General features: G+C 39.3%; 1 protein-coding gene across 4 annotated transcripts in view; it reads right to left on the bottom strand.

Moving 5' to 3' along the window:
- Positions 1-21514, bottom strand: part of KCNH1 (potassium voltage-gated channel subfamily H member 1) — a 184386-nt gene that overhangs the window by 146684 nt on the left and 16188 nt on the right. For all 4 annotated transcript variants that reach the window (XR_007903857.1, XR_007903856.1, XM_051783133.1 and 1 more), the window contains exons 4-5: positions 14639-14767; positions 6732-6850 (exon numbers count right to left, since the gene is read on the bottom strand). Coding sequence is in view for 2 of the 4 variants with exons in the window: in XM_051783133.1 (XP_051639093.1) it covers positions 6732-6850; positions 14639-14767 (248 nt within the window). In the remaining 2 variants the exon portion in view is untranslated. The remainder of the gene's footprint in view (positions 1-6731; positions 6851-14638; positions 14768-21514) is intronic.

Below are 21514 nucleotides of genomic sequence, written 5' to 3' on the forward strand. Positions count from 1 at the left end.
TGACCCGTTGAGGTGTACCATCCAGTTACAATGCAGTTAGGTCTGAATTCAAAAATGCACTACTGCAAAAGATGATGTTTTAAACCCTGGACCTCGGGCTGAGCATATGCTGACACTGAGTGCTGTTTTGCATAACTGCAAGCTTGATCAATGCTGCCCATTTTCTGTCTATTGTCTCTCCAGATCTGCCCACTACTGTGAAAACAGTATTATCATGTACTTAATTCTTGGGAAATAAAGTTTCTTCCACATACCTATGAACAAGAATGTGTTTGTTTATATCTATGGATATACATGAGGGTGAAATCAACATGAAGAAACTGTGTCCAAATAAAGACAAATGAAATTTTAAAATTAAATTTACCCTGGATGAGTTATGGATGAAAACTGAAAGGAAGATGGAGGTTTGCTAGAGTGAAATGTGTTTGCTAGTGCCAAACTCATAGAACCTAGGAAAAAAATTAGGAGCATGGCTCCTTTTTCACATTTATTTACACATAGTTCAGAGCAATAGGAGCAGAGAAGGAAATTAAATGGCCGTCTTTCTCAGGGAGAAGATCAGACAGCATAGTTATATTAGAAGGATGTCTTCCTTTCATGCTCCTTATCTTAGCTTTTTTAATGTCAATTATTTAGACATGGATTTTTATCTGCAGGCTTTTCTGAGTGCCTTTTTTTTTTTTTCCTGAACTGGTGGGCTTTTTTCCAACAGTTAAAGCCAAAGGGGACAAAAGAAAACAATCAGCTACAAGAGTCCTATTTGGACAAAACAGTCCTAGATCAAATTCCCTGCTGCTCTGAACTTCACATAATGACTTAGTCTTGTACACAACAGGGGTCAGACTGTCAGATCACAGTCCCTTGCACATGTGTAAATGACAATGGGAATTGCAACCCCGCTGACTTTGAGTCCAGTATGTTCTCCTGAAGAGAATTAGCATGACCTGCTCAGAGAGACCTGTATGTTAGCACAGAGGCATCAACAGTTTGAACAAAAATTTTTAAAAATAAGAGGACCTAGTACTTTCGTTTCACTGAGTTTCTAGAATGACAGCAAAGAGGAAAAACGAACGTTTCCCCTGCAGACCAAACTAGGAGTCAGACATCTTCCCTGTAGTACTAAGTAGTCTATGACTCCTGACCCTGATTCATGTAGTTTCTCCATATTACCAAAAAAAAAGAAAAAAAAAAGCAAATAAAAAAAAGTTGTCTTATGGTAAGAGGAGCTGGAAGCAGCACAAGACAGAAGTTGTCTCTATTCTCTGCAGGAGGCACCGGCCAGTCCATTCAGTCCCCAGAAGTCACTGGTAGTGACTGGAAGACGCAGAGGTGAGGTATTGAGTTAGTATGTGTACACAGAGTGTTGCTGCCTTCAAGGCTTGTTTGCAATCCCAATGACAAATGTTAGGATGTCTTTTCTCAACAAAAGCTCTAGCCCAAGATCAATATTGCAAATATCTCCTGCGCTCCCTTTTGCACATCACAGCTGTACCTCAATCAGTGGGAAAGCAAAGAGCTACTATTGGCCTTTTTGAGGGTCTGCATGAGTAGCAGCTCTAAGATCCTAAGCCCAAAATATGCTGAATTATGGGCAAGGAGAGTCCTCTGCAATACTCACTCACTGGAATAACTGATCAGCAAACCAAATATCTCTATCACATAGTAACATTTATCAGTCAGTTAACTAGATTTCAGTTCTAATGCTGAGATCTTACATCTGTGGGGAGATGGAACCACCTCATAAATGCAGGTTGAAAATATAATTGCTTGTTTTGCAATCACAGGCCTAATACAGCTTATTTTTTTAGCCTCTGTTATATGAATAAGTCAAATTTTTTGGTAACCATTCTAATCAGCACAGGAACCTCAACCAATAAACTCTGAAAAAAATATTTTATTTAGTTCTTGTCAGATTGGTTCTCATACATAAATTCATAAGTTCTAGACTGAGAATTGTATAATGTACTCCATTTTGGCCATTGCTGCTCTTTTTGTACTCCAAGAACTTGTGGAAATTTTGCATCAACCAAATTATAGGTACTGGAAAATGTACTAATATATTCTTGTATACCCAAATAATAGGAAAAAGGCAAGAACAATCTTTTTGGCAATAAAGCAGGGTCTAAATTATGGTGTCCATTATTTTGCTGCAAATGAAAAAGAAAGTCATGTCAGTGGAACTGCAGGGATGTAAGACTGAACTGAAAGCAGAAAAAACAGACTTCTAGTTTCAACTCATTAAGAAATAAACAACTTTGCTACTTGGGTGTTTTAAAATGTAATCACCAAATGCAAAACACTCTCTCCTAGCTTGTTTGAGATTCAAGGGCTACAGCATAGAAAAATAAAAGGATTGACGTCTTCTTTCTTTTCTATTTAGAAAGCAAATGTACTCTAAACTATCTGACTGGCTAGGGACCTTATCAATAAGTCTTTTGAACTTCTGTTACCACACTGGAGTCTCTACCAATGGCCATTTAAAGTGACCAGGGGGCATGGTTTTTACTGTCTACAGTAGAAGGATGTGCACCCACACTGTGGGTGTGAATCTTGAATGGAGGGGCAGGGACAGGGTAGGAGATGGGCATCAAGGAGTGACATAGGGATATCAATCACTCACTAGGTGAAGAAAGCCACCTGCAGCAAGCCTGAGGAACTTCCAGGCCTTTGCTAGGGCGGAGTGAAGGTGACAAGTTCTAGCCCAGGCTCCCTCTCACTATATAACTTACATGCACCTTGTAAAACCACTCCACCTTGCTGGCATTGCTAGAGATGAACCTTCATTTCACAGCTTGGGATGGAAGAAGGGCACTGTCCCAGCTCACACTACGTCTCCCAGGAAAGGCAACTTGCTTTACAGCCTAGCAAAGGTCTTGCAGCATCTGGGACTGCCAGACAAGACTTTTCAAAGGCAGCAAATTCCTCATTTCATAGAAGGAAGAGAAACACGCCTATAACAAAGCTTAATTATCTCAGAGAACGAGCATGTGCCTTTAGAACAAAGCACAACAAAGGAGCTCAGTATTGCACAGAAGTCATGGAAGAAAGCCCACAGAGCTTTGTGCTAAAGATCTGAGTTTTGTCAGGTCGCTTGCACTGGAAGTTATAAGAGCTCCTTTCTACACTTTTCACACCAAGGGCCCCACACAGTCTATTTCTTCACCATCCTTCCAGAGACAAACACCACTCCTGGATCATCTGGAGATTAAGAGCTATAAACTCCATTCTCTCTGCACCATACAGCAAACCCAGGTAGATGCAAAGGGAAGTACCTTCTGCCCTCCTCCAAGATGCTCCTGCTGCACTCCAGCCTCTAGAGAGAGCAGCGCCAACCTGAGACAGGTTTGCTGAAGTAGTGGTGCAGTTACCCACCCATATGAACTAACTAGATTCAAACTGCTTGTAAAGGTACTTCTCCTGGAGGGGAAAAAAAGAACCCCAAGAGATTAATATAATAGTAATCATGAAAAAAACGTACACAACTATATAAACCAATAGGTTGAGTTTCCATCCATGTGCCCTGGATAATTTCATTACTATAATTTTCAAAATAACTGAAACAGCCTTGGGTTCAGAAGAATTTTCACTATTATACTGTTTTATCATAGTAAAAAAAGTATTTTTTCAGAAAGTTATTAATAAAAGTATTATTTCAATTACTTATGATTCATCAGACAATACAGTTGTATTACCTGCATTTATTATTTGTGGTAATGATGCACGATGTTTTTAATAGCTCTTTAAAGCTGCAGAATTTTATTTCAAGAGCAGAAATGCCCCAATTACATCACTGGTTTCACAAGGTTGTGGGGGTTGGGGTTTTTTTGTGGATTTTTTTAACATAGCAAAATTAAAAAAAAAAAATCCTAAATTTGTTAAAAAATTGTGAATATATCCCGAGCCAGGACTTCCAAAAGTGCATCAACAAGTGGTTACAATGACTTATTTATTTTTAAGATCTCATGACTGGGGGGAAGGGGAAAAAGCTAACACATACACAAACAATCACTTATTTCCAGCTTAATCTCTCCTTTCTGTGTTTTCACTGCACATATTTGCTCTCCCTCACTCTCCTTTACTTCTGTTTTCACAGGCACCCACACAAATTGCTCCCAAGCTAAGAGCTAGGTGCTAAGCCTCAACTTGGAGTAGATTTTAATGGCAGTTTTAAGTTCCTGGTAAACAAGGTTTGGAAAAAAAAAAAAAAAGGCAGGAGTTCCATTATTAAGCAGTGCTGCTAAGCACCTTTATAATTTTTCTGCTTTTATTTCTTACAACTATCGCACTTTTTTTACTTATGACACAATCTTGTTTACCCAGAACTGCCTGGTAAGTACAGAACACATCAGCTAAGACCATTGGTGCAGATGACACACATACTATGAAGTGACCAGGAATCATCATTCCTACAATCGGCTTCTTGGTGATTAAGCCACAGAAATGTATTAATTACTTTACACTCTCATTGCAAAATGTAGCCTCAGAGTTACCTGACAACCCTGTGTTAATTGCATAATTTATTTAAGTAGTTTTCATATGACTGCTATTAGAGAAGTCAGGCTAAAAAATCTATGCCTACTGGCAAGAGTCAAAGACTGAAGCTTCATAGACACTGCTTGTACTACCCATGACCTGAGGATAAAACAAAGTAGTTTGTCAGTAGCACCTTTCTTAAACTATTTAATAAACAATAAAAGAAATCATAAGCTTTTGTGGCATGCTTCTGTTTCCTATTTGTACAACACCTTGCTGCACTCAGGTTTTAGGACACAACTGACTCCTCAGATATTCAAAAATATAAGTGATAAAGAACTAGGAGTGACGCAAGTAATATTCCAATAAATGAAGAGCCTTCTCATGCAAACGAGATTGATGGTAAATGTCATAATGAGTTGGAAAAGAAAAAGGATGAATTTTAATTTGAATTTAAAATTTCAAACAGACTACTGCAGGGATGAAGGGGGAAAAAGAGAAAAAATAACTGAAAATACAACAGGGAACAGTGGGAGATCCAGTGTTCAATATTATGAAGAGATCTTTCCAGAACAAGAATCCTAGCACCCCATATATCTTCAAAGTAAGAAAAGTGGCCTTGTTTGTATGATTATCTGCACTCTCCTTTTCTCTAGTGTAGTTCTATTGACTGAAATGGAATTACAGGAGAAATTCAACAAGCTACCTAACATCACAGTTGGGGCTAATGTTCTTTATAAAATAATGACTGCAATATTCAGTCATCAATTAAAGAAACTCATTTCAGACATGTAAACCATACATTTGCCCTTTATTATTTGTAATTAATCAATTGGCTGTGCCAGTTAGAATACTTGCAAAGACTTGTTAAGCACGTGGGCTTGCAAGAAATTTCAGTAACATGTAGTCACTGAGGTCCAGGCTGAGGTTCACTGAGCCAAAGAGAATAACCTCAGACCCTTTGCCTTACATTCTACTGAATACATTTTAGCATGAACTAAAATTCAAGGGCAGACATCTAAAGAGAGACAGGATTATTTGATGCTAAGCCTTGAGTAGGATTAAGAGGGAGACTATTCCAAATTCCAGGACACTAAAGCAACCTCAGGGTGGACATGTGCTAGTCCCATGGTATCTATGTGAATGTCTGCCCCTCCCTTGTGCTAGGATGATCTATGTTATTTCTGTACTTCCAACTTCCATTCTTGAGTAGTTCTGTATTAAACACTGAATAGGTAAGCCCCAGGGCGGCAATTTCATCATTATCTGTGATAACAGTACAGTCTGGCCAGGATGTTTTTATTTTGCATAGAAACTAAGGTGTATACAGGCAAATCTAACAGAGTGCTAACTATATGGAGACTTCATGGAACCCATCAATGCCTTACACCTCCAGCTACAGAGGAAGATCAAAAATTTTTGACAAGAGTCACAGCTGCTGCCATGGCTTTCACAGCAATAAGTAAAGCAGGACTGACATGTTGTATTGGCCAAGTTGTCATTAACATCATATATCAAGCCTTTCCCTAAGCTGTTTTTACACCAGGGAGACCCTGCTACTGGCCCAGGAGACAGCTACAGGAAACTTGTGACAGTCTCTCCCCCTCGTGGTGAAAGCCTTCAAACCCTAAGTACTTCAAAGAGCCTTCTCTGACTGGAGCTTTTCTCAAAACTTTGAAAGACTACCTAAATCACAAGGTTTCATTTTCCTGATCTGTCTGCAGTGTTACTTGTGGCATCTTACAGTTGTTCTGTCTGTAAAGCCAGTAACTCAAACATACATTTTAACCAGTTTGTAAAGCAGAGTTGGGATCCCACTGAAAAGTAACCAGACATAAATTAATTCAGAGAACACTCATGTCAAGGATTCTCCAGAATTTCCTTGTGTATTAGCCTGAGTTTTTCTCACCTCAATTTTACATAAGTAAACAGTCCAAGATCCTACTAACCTTGAGATCCTCAGAAGAATAGAAACAAAGTAAGAATTATTTTAATAATAGTGCCGTTATAAGACTTTGATAAAATATGGAACACAATGCTGTAATTAGGTTACATGAAGTCTTTTGGACCTCTGTTTCCATTCCAGTGTCATGGGACATGTTTCACAGCACATGCACCATATTCTGAGCTCCCATGCCTGCCACCAGCCTTCGGATTCCCAGGGCAAGGGGGACACAGTGCTTGGCTCACACAGAGACAACATACTCAAAAAGGCTAAAAACATTTCTTTACAGCCTCTCAGGGAAATAAAACATTACCTCAGCAAGTCTCGAATGCTTGTGAACATTCTCTCCTTTCTGGACACTCGGAGCAAGCTGCTGCAGGACACCTCGGCTGCTCGTGAGGGCACGAGTCAAGCGAGCAAACTTCCCCCAACCTGCAAGAAAATGTGCAAGATTATACACATTACCCAAAAAAAGCTGCAAGGGTACCATATAAAACCTCTTATAACTAAGGGGGGGAGGTGAAGCTCAAACAGAACAATCTGCTTTAATACTGACCACAAGGGCCTATAATTTAGGCAAGTACCAGATAAAAGCAAGTCACAAAATAGGTGTCAGCATGGTACTGTAATAAAACCCATTACTGCAGTAGCTTTGTATTCAATGGCTCTACAAGAGTGCTGTTACATGAACTGCATATTTTGCAAGGATAAGTGTCCACTATACAATAATCTTCTATTAAATCCAATCACCAGATTTGGATCTCTCAGCACCACAGAAGACACTCCAGACTAATCAAGATGTAAGACTAAAGTAACACAGAATGAAAATTAGAGTTGTCTGTAACAGAAGTGAATTTGACCTCAGATGCATCAAGCATAGATCTGGCATAAGCAGAGAAATATACAAAAGATAATAAAAAGCAGAGCAGAAGAGCAAACAAAATCATTAATTTTATCCTCTCGAAACAAAAGGGGGAATATACTAATAGATTTTCTCAAACTCTAATAAAACATTTAGCAGCTTCTGTCAGAGAAGTCATATGCTGAATTTTAATTCACAATATTTTTTACAGTGATTTCAAATACCCCTCAAAATAGAAGACTTTGAACGACAGTCACAAGAGCTAGCTACAACTATAATCTTTATGGGCAGTACTGTGCCATAACAGAAAGTCAGGTAGAGTACACATCTGGATATTTTTGGTACCCTGAAAGGAAAACATTGGTGCATTTAGTCCCAATCTTGAAAAATGTTAGCACCACATGGGAACTGTTGAGCAGTCTCATCTCCTACTCCACCTAAGGATGTTCAGCACTTTGAAGACTCAGTTTATAATAAGAACCTGGTTCCAGTAAAAGTTCCCTCTACAGCTCTCTTGTAGACCCCTTTTGTGTACTGGAAAATGCTATAAGTTCTCCCTGGAATCTTCTCTCCAGGCTGAACAACCACAAGTTTCTCAGTCTGCCTGCACAGCAGAGGTGCACCATCTCTATGAGTATATTTGTGACCCTCCTCTGGACTCACTCAACAAGTCCACGTCCTTGTTATGTTGAGGGCCTTGGAGATGAATGCAGTATTCCAGGGGGGGTCACATAAGGTTGGAGTACAGTAGGAGAATCATATCTCTCGACTTGCTGGCCACACTGGTTTTGACACATCCCAGGATACAGCTGGCTTTATACAACTGGCTTCAAGTGCACATCACCCAGTCCTGTCAAGCTTCTCGTCCACCAACATCCCCACATCCTTCTCTGCAGGGGTGCTCTCACTCCAGCTCGTATTTGTGCTTAGGACTGCCGCGACCCAGGTGAGGAACTGTGCAGCTGGCCAGACCGACGGGGCCCGAGGGGGCTGTGGTCCAAGAGGACATAAGCAATCCGCCCGCTCTCCAGTCCTGGCGAGGGAGGGCTGCCGGGGGAGCGGGCGGCCCGGCGGTGCGGCGGTGGCGCTGGCCGTGGTGCTGAACCAGGACGAACGGGGCTTGTTTCCAAACGGCAGCCCCAGTGACGAACAGAACAGACCACAGCGTTCCAGCTTCACACAGGAACTCGAAATCTGCCTTCCTTGCCAGACGTAAAATATTTATAATTCCAGATAAACATAGACAGTTCCTTTTACTAAGTCAAACCAGACTGATGGGTAGGGCATTTTTCAGGAAGATTCAAAGTTTGGTTCAAAACCCGAGGACAAACTTTCAGTGTGCATTTTCTTCCTAACACTGAATGTTCTAGGATATAGGCTATTCAGACATAAATAGAGATATGAGGAAAAGGAAGCACCTCACTTGAGCTTTCTTGCAAAAAAGCACTGCCAGACAACTCTGTGACATGATTTGTCGCTATGAGTGCTGAGCACCTTTGTGTACCTGCCCTTCTTCCCAGGAGTCATCTCCTTTTGAAAGGTTCAGTTTAACCCATTCTTCTCTCCCCAGCATTCCCTATAAGCATCTCATCTACCCTACGTGTTGGAAATCTCACTTGTGGGTGCTTAAATGGTGCACAAAAGAACTGTTTTCATGAACATTAGATCTCTCACCCTATACTCCAAATCTGATCTGAAAACAATACAACTGTTTGTTATAGGCAAGAAACTGTGTCAAGAGGCAAAGTTTTTTAGCTTGGCTTTTAAAACCAGTGCTGATATGAAAATGGCAGGCTGGAAGTACATACCCAAACCCTCCTTTACATGTACAACACATGGGAACCCAATCTGGAGTGGTGCATGCACCTGTGCAATGGTATGCCTAAAACCAGGCACTGAATCAACATGCAAATGTCCCAGCTGTATGAATATCATCTTTAGAACAGAAGGTTCTCCTCCTTGTACTGACTTTTGGGTTGTTTGTCTTTCACAAAAAAGCAAACAAATAAACAAACCCGAAGACAAAAGTGTGGGAAATTCAACGCCAAATTATAACAGACCAGTAGATTGTGGAGAAAGAAAATGAAAATGAGAGAGAATGCCAGTACTAATACTACTGAATAATAATTTCTTCTGAAAAGACAGCAGCTGAATTTATTCCAATTTTTCCTCCAGAATCCTAGGGACAGATGCAGCCTACAGCAAGTCAGATATTTATCCAGTAAAGACATCGGTCAAGTAATGGACTTAGGGTACATGACTGAACATAAACACTAAATTTTAAGGGTCATGGATCTATCCAAGACAAGAAACAAAGTTACAGAATGGTGTAGGAATTGAGTGATGTCAGTCATGCTAGAACAGAGGGATCAGATGATATGGATTATTCTCATTCAACACAAGCAGTTGGTATATCCTTACATCCATTCTTTTCCTCCAGAAAAAGAGAAAATATAAATTAAATTGAAATCTACTGAGGCTATGTGATTCTAATATAGGCATATATATCCCTCAAACAAGGTAAGAGTTCACGTACTAGAGAAGTCAGCTTGGAATTCAAGAAGCAAACATAAAGCTAAATACCAGCTCCATGGTTGTGCTTGCCTGTGCCCGTCTTTGATTCTAACCCAATTTTATCATTGTTTGGTCTCCTTTTTCAGTTCTGCAGAAAATATCATTCAGGGACAAAACAATAACACAGCACTAAAACACCTTCAGCTTCAAAAGGATGAAGAAAGAGCCTTCAAGATTAACAGCATTGATTTCAGCGATTCTGCATTCCATGATGCTCCTTCAGTTTTCCACCATTTCTTTGCAAAAAGCTGAACAGAAATTGCTTCTGAAAACACCCAAGACAGGATGCCCACAAGGAGGACAAAAGCTTTGTTTCGTGGGGAAACATGGTATTGAAACATACTTCTGTGATGTGATATTTAACTCAAACCTTTTATTCATTCAAGGATAAAGCTTTATTTAACAATGGTCTCAAGCTGAAGAAACCAATTTTTTGTACTTTGAGGTGAGCATGATCTGTTGATACTCAACCACAACAACATTTATTATTTATTTGTAGGTAGTTATTTGTTTCCTACCACTCTCCTCAGTCTGATCATGATGACTCGTAAATTTAAACATTAGGAACTGTGGTAGTTGCAGAACGCTTGTTATCAAGTTGCTGATCTGTGACTTACACAACTCCTGGAATTAGAAGAAGGAGCCATTCCCTGCTAGAGAACAAGCTTGTTTGTCCATGGGTCTATTGTTCACACGACTGTGTAAACGTGAGAAAAGCAGAATTCCAGCAGTTCTTACCTCCATTCAAACCACCTTTATATTCTTGCACATCAAAGATCCCTACTTACATCCATCATGCTTCTCTGCAGTGCTCCTTCCCTTTGAAATCTCATGACTAACACTGTATTATTTTCCCATCTGGACTGGGAAAGCATACCAAAGGTTTTTAATAAACTCACCACTTCCCTTTCATTTGTTTCCTTTTTTAAGAAAACATTTCATCCAGATGAAAGCTGAGTATAACTTAATCAAAATATTTCAAACACTGGCTCTGTTCATATAAATACATCTTTAAAAACAGAACAAAAAGTTAGACAGCAACAAAAAAACCCACATACACACACACACACACACAAAACAGAAACAAAAAGGAAAAATAAAATGTGGATTTTCCCCTGAATTAAGATGAAGGAGGCAATCAAAATATTTTTTTGGTGTGTAGCCCTGCTTGTTATGCAAAGGACAGCTTAGCTGCAAAATGAAATAAAGCATTTTCTGCAGAGGAGATAGCAACTGATAATTGCTACAAAGCACAGGAGGCTACAATATCTAGGAGGCTAATAACCATTCTCCTATATGATTCAGTGATGTTTAATTTTATCACCTTTTTGTATAAATACAAAGTATCAAAAGCAAAAATTAGGATCCAAAGCATCATTTCAAAAGTTTTATAAGGCAGCATAGATGCATCTGAATATGTTCCCATTGTATTCATACATTCAAAACCTGTTCAGGCAAACTTCTTATGAGCTACTTGGAGGGCAAGCACAGATTCTATTTGTCTTCAAACATAGTTGTTTTCACAAAGTGATGCATTTCACTTTCTACACTATTCTCAAACATCTAACATTGGTTTGTTAGATCTCAAACCAAGAAAGACATATACAGACAAAATGCATTAATTCTAAATACAGTATATACTCTAAAATTAAGCTAAGAAGGTGACCTACCACTTGACAATCCAAATTTAGCCATGATATAGCTCGATTTTGCCTACTTCTATTCAAGTAAACCTAGTTTCCCTGATTTTTTAAAGGGGCAAGCACACAGGAAAGAGTGGAAAGAGGTTGTTTAAAAATATTATATCATCCACATCACAGGCACACTATTTTTAAGTAGTTTTATTTAGAATGCACTATTTTTAAAGCTGCTGCATTTAAAAGCAAGCTTACTTACTTTCCATGGCAGTCATAAAATAAACATCTTGTAAATTATCTGAATCAATCAACAAAGACTACAATAAGAAGTCTACCCTTTACATGACTTTGTTTCATCTATTCCAATGTCTAACATTATTAATAAATTAAAAAATAATTAAGATGAAAAACAGTACTGGGACCTTCTATCTCTGAGTCACCTTCAGATAAAAGATGCCTGTTCATTTTTGTGTAGCAAACACCTGCGATCAGAGCTCCACACTTCTCAATCAAAAAGTCTCTACATCATTTGCAGCTGAACAATCAGGCTTGAAATTGCCAGCAGGTGATAGAAAACTAATATACCACAGATAAGCAGGTTTAGCCTGACAGATTATTTACTCTTTAAATTGATCATGTTCTTGTACTACATAAAGTTTTTCTCTACATAGACATAAAGGCATTGATTTTGAAAAACGTGAATACTTTATGCCACTATGAAATTGTTCAAATAGCACATATGTTAATAAAATATTTGCTTCTACAGGCAGCCTATTACATATTGAGTGGTCATATGCATAGAAAACTAACTTCGCATATAAACTTGGTAAAAGTGATAAAAGCTGATTGAAGGTGAAAGAAGGAAAAATAATTGTTTTAGCAATCAGTTTTCAATTGTTTCACTTAAACAATCACTAAGTTCACAGTTTTAGTTTTTCAGATTGAGAGCTCGTTTGGGTTTAGAATACAAGAAACATTCCCTTGAAAATTGTTCTTTCAAAGCCAAGCTACAAAATTCCTACATAATGTTGAATATAGCACAAAGAATATGCCCTCTTCAAAGCTCACATCTGTTAAAATAATGATTCTTAGAAGAAGCTAATACAATTTTACCTTTTTTAAATCTTCCAAAAAGGTTTTTCCACTCTATAAATTCTAGAACCTACTACAGACAATTGTCTGACACTCCATAAGTACCTTTCCCCCTCCTCCCTTCACAATATACAACTGCACAATGAGATCTAATATTAAAGTCATGGATATGCATGTAAACTTCTGTTTGACTATTTGACCAATCAGCTCTTCCAAGAAATTGATTATTTAGCCATCAAATAACTGACACAGTATCACCTTCTTAAATGCACACAACAAAATTTCAAAGCTAGCCTACAGCAAGTAACTTAAAGAAAGGTATAGGGGTTAAATTAAGGATGAAAACAGAAAGTGCAGTTTCATTTATACCATGCCTAATCTATGTATACAGCGACAGAGAACTCCCTATCAGCATGAAACTGCTGGAACTTTATTAATTTTAGGAGATCCAGAAATTATATTTGGAAGACTCATTTAGCGCACAAGCCCTTCTGTACATAAAGAGATAGCTCAGGGAAGAAGTACAGAGCTGTGAATCAGTGGCCTCTAAATAATATATCCAGTTCTTCTGTCTGCAACCTTTGTTAGATGCTCTACCAGTTTCCATGGGCTAGAGGAAGAAATTTTGCTCATCATTAAGTCCTCTGCAACTCCTCACTTTTATGTAGGTTTAGTGCTTATATTACTGCAGATATGCAACTGCTGAGAATTACCATGATCACTGCAACAACAGCATGATTTCAAGATCCAATGAGATTTTAAAAAATAAAATAAAATTAGCATTCTCTTTCTTCAACATACTTCTCTTGAAAACAAAAAAGTTACGGTGTTCTTTGTGCCAAAAGCGAAGGACAAACTGGCTACCTCTACCGCATTAAGGAACTCCTGTGAAAGCAAAGAGAAAAGACAGCTACCACTCCTGACTGGAAGTCCTGTTTATCAACTAAGTGAAACAAAGGTTTTCACTACCAGTAAACAAATGAACGCCAGCTTGTCAGTCCTCATTAGGATACAGTGAAGACCACTAGGCAGGGAAAAAATACTGTAGACCCAAAGTTTCGGACAAGGTAAGTTTTTTTACTTTTATTAAAGTAATAAAAGCCCAAACAAATAGCATTAAAACAAGAAAAAGAAATTACCCACGTAGCCTGGGAGAGGGTATGTTTGTCAAGGTTGTACTTCCTTTTTCATGGTAACAGGTGTTTCCACTTTGAGAAACCATGTTTTTAAAGAATAACATTTTTAAAACAAATGTAAATCAGTTCATCTTCACAGTAAGTTTCCTGTTTAATTTAATACTACAAATATTATTAAATACTACAAAAATGCAAACAACAGAAGGACACGAGTCTCTGTAATGCTTCTTATGAGTACAAAAGGTCTATTTCTGACAGGATTTGAACCTGAGTGCAAGTTTATGCTGCTGTCACAGCTGAGTTTGCTTCCAGGTTTCCAGGCTGTAACTCAGTGAAGGGTTAACAGCAGAACACTGCAATGCTACTTCACACACCAGGACAGCTTAAACCTGATTCAACTCAAGATGAATCTCTTCATTCACATAGGTTAAAGGGAACTAGTCCAGAACTTGAATATAAGGAATCCCACAATAATGGCAAGAAACATCAAGCCAGGCAGAATGAAATTATTCAGATCTTTGCCAGACTCCGCCAGGGTTAATTCCTTGGTTTTTGTGTACAGTTTCATGCACAATTTGTACAGAGCTGTTTAGCAACATTATGAATCCCTGAAGGCTATGCTAGACTGTGGGTTAATAATGTATTTAAAAGGAAGAGCAGTACCTATTTACTAAATAAAACGTGCTTTCTGAAGCACTTGGGGGTTTCATTAGCAATGACCCTTTCCAGGGCAGGCCAGAGACAATTTGCTTACGAAACCAGCAACCATCCCTTGCACAAATGCTGTCCCCAGTGGCACGGCTACAAGCCATTGTAACATTTAATTCTTTGGATTTGGTATTTAAAGGACTTCAGCTCTTTCAAGACCAGGGCAAACAAACAAAAGCATCATAAATACATTATTGTGAAAAAGACCAACCTTTACATGAATCATCCTCAATGGGCTGCTTGAAAGCCGTTATGTCATTGAAAGTGCAAAGAAATAAAACCACTTTATCCTGCTCATTTCGAATTGGAGCAATTTTCACAAAGAACCAGACAGGTGTTCCTGGAAACAAACATATCAAAACGTAAGTCAATGGTAGGCAGAACAGTAAATGTGCTAGTTTAGATACTTACATCTCATATCAGCCAACTGTAAGTGTTACTTTAATGTTGGGGTTTTTGCAAACACCTATTAGGAATAATGACAAAGCAGCTGACAAGAGTGTTATTTAAGTTCTCTGCTCTACCTCTGATTAGCTTTTTAATCCTCAGCAGTCGCTCATCTTTCTGAACTTCACCTACAAAGTGAATACTTGAATTTATGAACTGTCTTGTGATCTCCTGAAGGAAGAGTTCCATGCATGTGCAAAGGGTGCACACAACAGAATGTTGCTGGTTATATAAAGGACTTGAGAACAGGCCAACTGTGCCTAGACCATGACCACAATACAGAGTCTCAACCTTAGAGGAAGTGGTAGTCTTTGACTTGTCTGTAAACACAGAGCACCACACCCTCACAACTATACCAGCCTATGTCTACCTTCAAGAGTCAGGTTCTGGGAACTCTGGTCTGGAAATCCCCCCAAGCAAGGGAAACCCTTTCCAAGCTGCCTTCCAGCTTGCCTTGTCATAAGCCTGCTCACAATCACTCTAGCACAAAGCAAGACTCCAAGGAATTCAGAAGAGAACAAGCCATTAGGACCAGACCATGAGCTGTGGATGGGATCAAGCTGTACTCCATAAAACTGTACTTTTCTAATTACTGCAGTAGATGAACTACCAATGAAAATTGCTTGAGAGTTCAAAGCCTGCACATCACAGAAAAAGATGATCCCACATTATGACCCTTCAGATGCTGCTGTCAATGTTCCTTGACATCTATCCACGCAGATCACCTTGAGGAGAAAAATCTGTCAGTCAGCCCTGCCTTTCTACATTTCTGGTAGTTTTATTGAGACTGCTGAGAAGACCCTTATGGAGGATTGTGGACCAGAGCAGAACTTAAAGGGTTATCGAAGCAGAGGACATTGCCAGAACAGAAGAGAAGGTGGTAGAAGGTAGGAGGAAGTGTCTACAATGTGCATGGAGCCAAAGGTCATGTGACCCAGAACAAGAAGATAACTGAAGAAAACAAAAAGCATGTTGAAAGCTGATAGGTGTAAAGATGGACATTAGTTGTTGATGGGTAGAAATATGCATACTGTAATTTTATAGGGCCAAGTACTGCTTGTTGATAGGTTAAAGATGAAACTAGTTCTTCTATAAATAGAGGCCTTAAATAAATAATAAATTATTCTCTTGCTGACCAGCGAGGGTATCCGTGTCCCAGTCGCTACAGACCCTAATGGTAGCAATGAAGTTCCATGTAACAAGACAGTGTCCACCACTCGTTTCACAGGACTCACCACATTCATTTCAGTGATACTTGAGCATAAGCTGATTAGAGGGCTCAGAACAAAGCACTTGGTTCCTGTATGTCATAACATGGCCTCCCTGAAGGCACCATTTTTAAGTCTGCAGTCTTAACTTTAGACATAAAAAGATGACTTCTCCAACCGTGAGGAGGCAATAGGGAGACTCCAGACCCAGGCCTTCAGGGAGCTTGTACATGAGTTTTCAGACTGTCCCTACACCTTCAGTGATGATGAAGAAAACTCGTAATTGCTTTTGCAGGCACAAGAAGTAAGAACCAAAGACAGGATTTAGGCTTGCTTGCCATGAGCAACATTTTGCTTTTGTGTCCCTTGTAAGCTATGTTTGGAGAGAAGGGTCTACACAGCAGAGGCCAAAATAACATCAGGATCAGCAGGATTTTGAAAATCTGGGAAAGCCAGAATAAAGAGCACCATGTTATTTTCATCATACATGTGGCAAAGTCTATTTTAGAAAGGGTGGTCTTAGAAGACTATTTCTTTTCTTTCTCAATGACAGGACCCTCCTCTATGCTAGTGATCAGATTCTCTTTCACCTCAATTGCTCAGTATTTTAACATGCACACTACATGGTATATTCCATGCAGTAGTTTTTAATAACAAGGGCCACTTGTGCTTCCTGACTGTCAAAGGGTCACAAAGAAACCTCAGGTATTTCACAAGTTACTGTTCAGCAAAGCAAGCAAAGGCAGCTTTTTTTCCAACTATGTTAATATAACACAGGTTGTTGCTTCCAGTGTCTCACCTGGCTGCTTCCCAGCCTCAGTGCTGAGCAATCTTTTCTGGCTACAGAAAGACAGGGCACCTCCAAAACCCATGGACAACTTCCATAAATGAAGTTCAATTCCTAAGGCTCCCACTGTGCCTGCATAGCACAGGCAGTTTCAAACCCTGGCTGAGATTCCATGCCATATGTACAGCTACCTCTATAAACAGCAGGGTATATGATGCATGGAGGCCTCTGCTCAACAAGCAGAGAAATCCAGATGGAATCACTGGTGGCCATTTCTGAAGCATGCCTGCATGTCAGAAAGTATTCAAGGGTCAATATATCATTTTTTTTAAGAGTTAACATTCCTGAAAAACCCCTTCTGATAAACTATCAGCAAACAAAAATGCGAAGTGCAAAAAAAGATTCAGGAAAGTAACTGTGCCAGTAAAATCATCACTAACTCGCTAATGAGCTTAGAAGACACTGCCACAAAGCAGCCAACAGCAATTTTCTAGACAGCAACAGCCCTTTTTCACGAGCTCCTAAAATTGCCTATCCCAATTTCTTCTTGCCTACTTGTTTTTCCCATCTTCACATGTGAACTACTCTGAGGCTGATCAAATCTGTCCTGCTTTTACACAGACTCCTTGGTGACTAATTGCTTTACATTTTACCCACTTCGCTCTTCACTAACACTGCAACTTTTTAATTAGCCAAGATCTCCATCTACAGCCTTCCTTTTTGATCTCTATCCACATGCACTTACTTTTTTTGATTAGAGATTTTTTTACCCCTCCCCAAAACCACTTTGTATTGTTTTGCTACTTCAAGCTGCAGTTTTTCTGCTATAGGTTGCTCACAGTATTAACCTTCATAGCATTGAAGCTGAATTACATACTCAGCTTCATCTCTGCCTCTCACAGCTATAAAAACTTACTACTGCACTTTTGAAGATGCTATACACAACAAAGAAACAGAAAGGATGTAATTCACCCTCTTATTCTGGCTATTTGTCAGGTGCATGCTGTCATTTTGTCTTTATGACTATGCTATAGGATGCCATTGCAAGTTTTTTCTAACATGTTCTGAATGCACACTTTTCCCGATAACCTGTTAAAGGCTGCTGCAGGGTAAGGAGCTTTTATCAGCAGGGTTCTTACTTTCTGACTCTCCTGACTCCCACTACTGTGCCGCATTGTTTATAATAATAAGGAAAACAGAACACTTTTTCATCTAGAGCCAAGTGTAGAACTTAGTGTTGTGCCCCACAGGCTGAAAGAAAGAGCCAGATATCCTTGACAGCTAAAAGTAGGTGTGTTTGCTGAATTACACTATTTGGGTACCCTTATCATTTCCAGAGTGCCGTAAACAGGGTAGAATGTAAAATCAAGGTGGCATGCACGGTCTGCATGAATCATCTTCCAGTTTGGATCTACACAGTAATACTGCAACAGCAGAAATAAGTAGATGGAAAATTCTGCCAGGCCATGTATCTGCCTCCACAACATCGTATTTTCCCTGCAGTGTATTCCCTAACATCTTGTCAATCTATTTTGTGAATAGGAGACAAGTGGATATAAATATACAGTCATGAGGTGAGTGCTCACAGTGCTGGATTACATGAGCTTTCCACAGTGCTCCGCAACCAGGAGATCTTTCAGAGCAGAACTGGGATCTGAACTGTGGGAACACACTGAAAGGCTCAGCCAAGATGTGGCCATGCTCAGGTTTTTTCCTGCATACTGGTTTAATTATCACAAAAATTTTAGTTTTTAAACATTAAACAGTTTATTTAACTACTAAACAGGAAAGCTTAAAGTATAAACTACTTATAAATCAGGTCGGAAACTAGAATTTCAATGTCCTACAGGCAGCCCTCATGCTCTTGGTGTCAAAGCCAATGTCCCTGCTCAGCCAGATAACCACTACTGGCAAGAGGCACAAACAAGGCCATTTTAATGAAAAATGTCATTTTCAGATTCAGCCTATAGGTTATTCAGGCAGTGGAACTGCAGCATGTTCCAGAGTTCTCACAGCAAAACAAGAGTAACTTCCCAGTTTGCATTGATGTACAGCCACACAGAAAGTGTTTACCAGTGTTTCCAACAATACATCTACTTCCATTTACATTTTGTGTTTAGTCCTGGCAACCTCTTTCACTGGTAAAGTTCAGCAATAATACCAGTGCACAAACAAAGAAGTAAACACTCATGAGCTACACTGGTTTCTGTTAGATTTGGAATCAACAGTGAAAGAATCCAGAGTTTGTCTAATGGCATAAGACCAATCATGCTAGAAAAGGGAATGTCACTTCAAAGCTGCAGGAGAAGCAGTATGAACAACTGGGAAGAAATAAAAATCTACAGTCAATGTCTGACAGTAGCCATAGGACCAGCCTGGCTCGTGGTACCAAAGTTATGTAGCTAATTCCAGAATTAACAGGTGTAGCTCTTAATAGTCTTCACCAGCCTGAGCACAGTACTTACAGTGCCTTAAAGGCAAGACAATTTTAAGGGCTGTGATTCAAGTCCCCCTAGACTAAAACACAGTAAATGTCTGCACACTTTTCAATTTGCCACCTGTAACATAAATACTACTGTCTCTTCCCTAACCTCATTTCCAGTTTTGTGTATTTCAACAGTGTTGTGTTCAGCCCCTTGCTAAGCAGGAACACCTGCTATTTAATTTTGGTTGAGGTCCTTCAGAAACTCTGATAGCATCAAAATGAATGATAGGTCTATTCAAGCTTCTCCCCCAAGTATACCATTGACCTCTCCTAAGTTTTCTCTCCTGTCAAATAAAAATAGATTATAACAAAAATCAAAATCAGTGTTTAAATATGGCCTTTACCCACACCTTGATGCATTTAACCAAAGAGGGCAGCTGTTTTTCAAAACTACAAAAAATCACATTGTTTAAATAAAACTGCAACACACAACTTTTCTTTCCACAAATTAAATGAAAATTAATTTATAAATACAATGAAACAAACATATTTTGACAACTCAGCTGACATCTTCACTGCCCTTAATGAACAGGGCAAGTTTCCTCAAAGCACAACTTCTGCATTACTTGATAATGCCTCAGTCAAACAGTCATCAGAAAGGTATTGTCCTGAAGGTAAACAGTCAAGCAATATGGAAATGGAAAGGATACAAGCATGTGCCCTGTCTCCACCAACTCCTACATGCAGTGATGCAGACAGCAGGACTTCAGTTATATAAACAGCAGGGCTGACCATTACAGTCACCCCTTTGGGGGTTTGACTTATGCCCAGGTACTCTGTATGAGACTGTTTCTCTCTGTCTCACACAGACCAAATAGTTTGTCCAGTATCACACAAGAGAGAACCAGCTGATGAGGCGTGATCAGAAAGAGTTTGGCAAGCCACAATATCCACCCACATTTTAACTAGGTGCTCAGAGAAGCCTGTGACATTTAACCATGCAAGACAAAGCACAAAAGTTTCCTATAGACTCTACCTTTGGGCAGAGAACGTGTACCAAAAAAGAACACACCAACTCAGTATGCAGCTCACCACTCTGTGCCAATATGAATAGATCCTAAAATACATTCCCAGCACTTAAACAGCTGTTACCTGCAGGTCTCCTGCATCTGGTACTGGGATGCTCTGGCAGCTAATGCTTCTAAAGGTCAGATCTTTACATGCTAAGATAAGGAAAAATCCATTGTAGTCCCCAAAGGTGCAACTGCTACTCACAAGGGCTATTCTATGACACTGAAAAAACATAGTAGGAAAAAGCTTCATCACACACCCTTGTACTGCAGTAATGTTGATATGGTTTACCTGATTCTGAGTTCTCTGAAGAACAAAATGTGAGTATAAGAAAAAGAAAGGCACAGTAAAGTCTTGAAATCTTCTTTCCATTTAACCCAGACAAAATATTTAAGGATTACTACTGGTACATCTTACTGTTCTATATATGTTTGAGGAAATGACAGCAGGTCTTGCTTGCCAACACATTTGAATTTGACAAGATCAGTTGGAATTATCAGTTTTATTAATCAAAAATACTTAGATCTGACCTTGCTGAAAGTAACTGAACTCACACAGATGGATTTCACAGGAGATGCAGGTGTGCACACTGCTTGACAAATACGGAGCTAGATTTCAACAGGAGGCCCAGGAGGATATATGTCACTTGACTCCAACACCCCTATTCTTTCCTGCTTCTGGTCCTATGCAATGACATGGTTTAGCAAAGCTTTCCATCTGGAGATACGCTGCTAGAGGCATAGCACACACCATATAAATGGTTTAAAATGGTCTACCACCTTGAAATGAATTTTGCTCCCTATAAGTTAGGATGGGGGGGTTTGGTTTTTAACCTCTATAGAAAGCACTGCTCCTAAAGATAAATGCGAGTAGAATCTCCCAGATCACTATTTTGGGCTTATTTGTCATTCTCTGATATCTAAAAGCTTTCTAATGCACTGAGGGAAGAAGGTAGGGGGAGAAGATGGTGCACATGTTAAAATAAAATTTTTTTTAAAATTAAACAAACAAAAAAAGCCCCATACAAATATTCATGGTGTTAAATTTGTTTAACGTTCAAGCACCCAGAAACCAGGGAAGTGAACCCCAGCACAAATTGAAAGTCAATACCAGCCTTTAGGACTATAACCATAATATATCTACTCAGCA

This window comes from Manacus candei, unplaced genomic scaffold (genome assembly GCF_025592945.1).
Source record: "Manacus candei isolate 608988 ecotype Guabito, Panama unplaced genomic scaffold, ASM2559294v1 h1tg000017l, whole genome shotgun sequence".
Lineage (NCBI taxonomy): Eukaryota > Metazoa > Chordata > Aves > Passeriformes > Pipridae > Manacus > Manacus candei.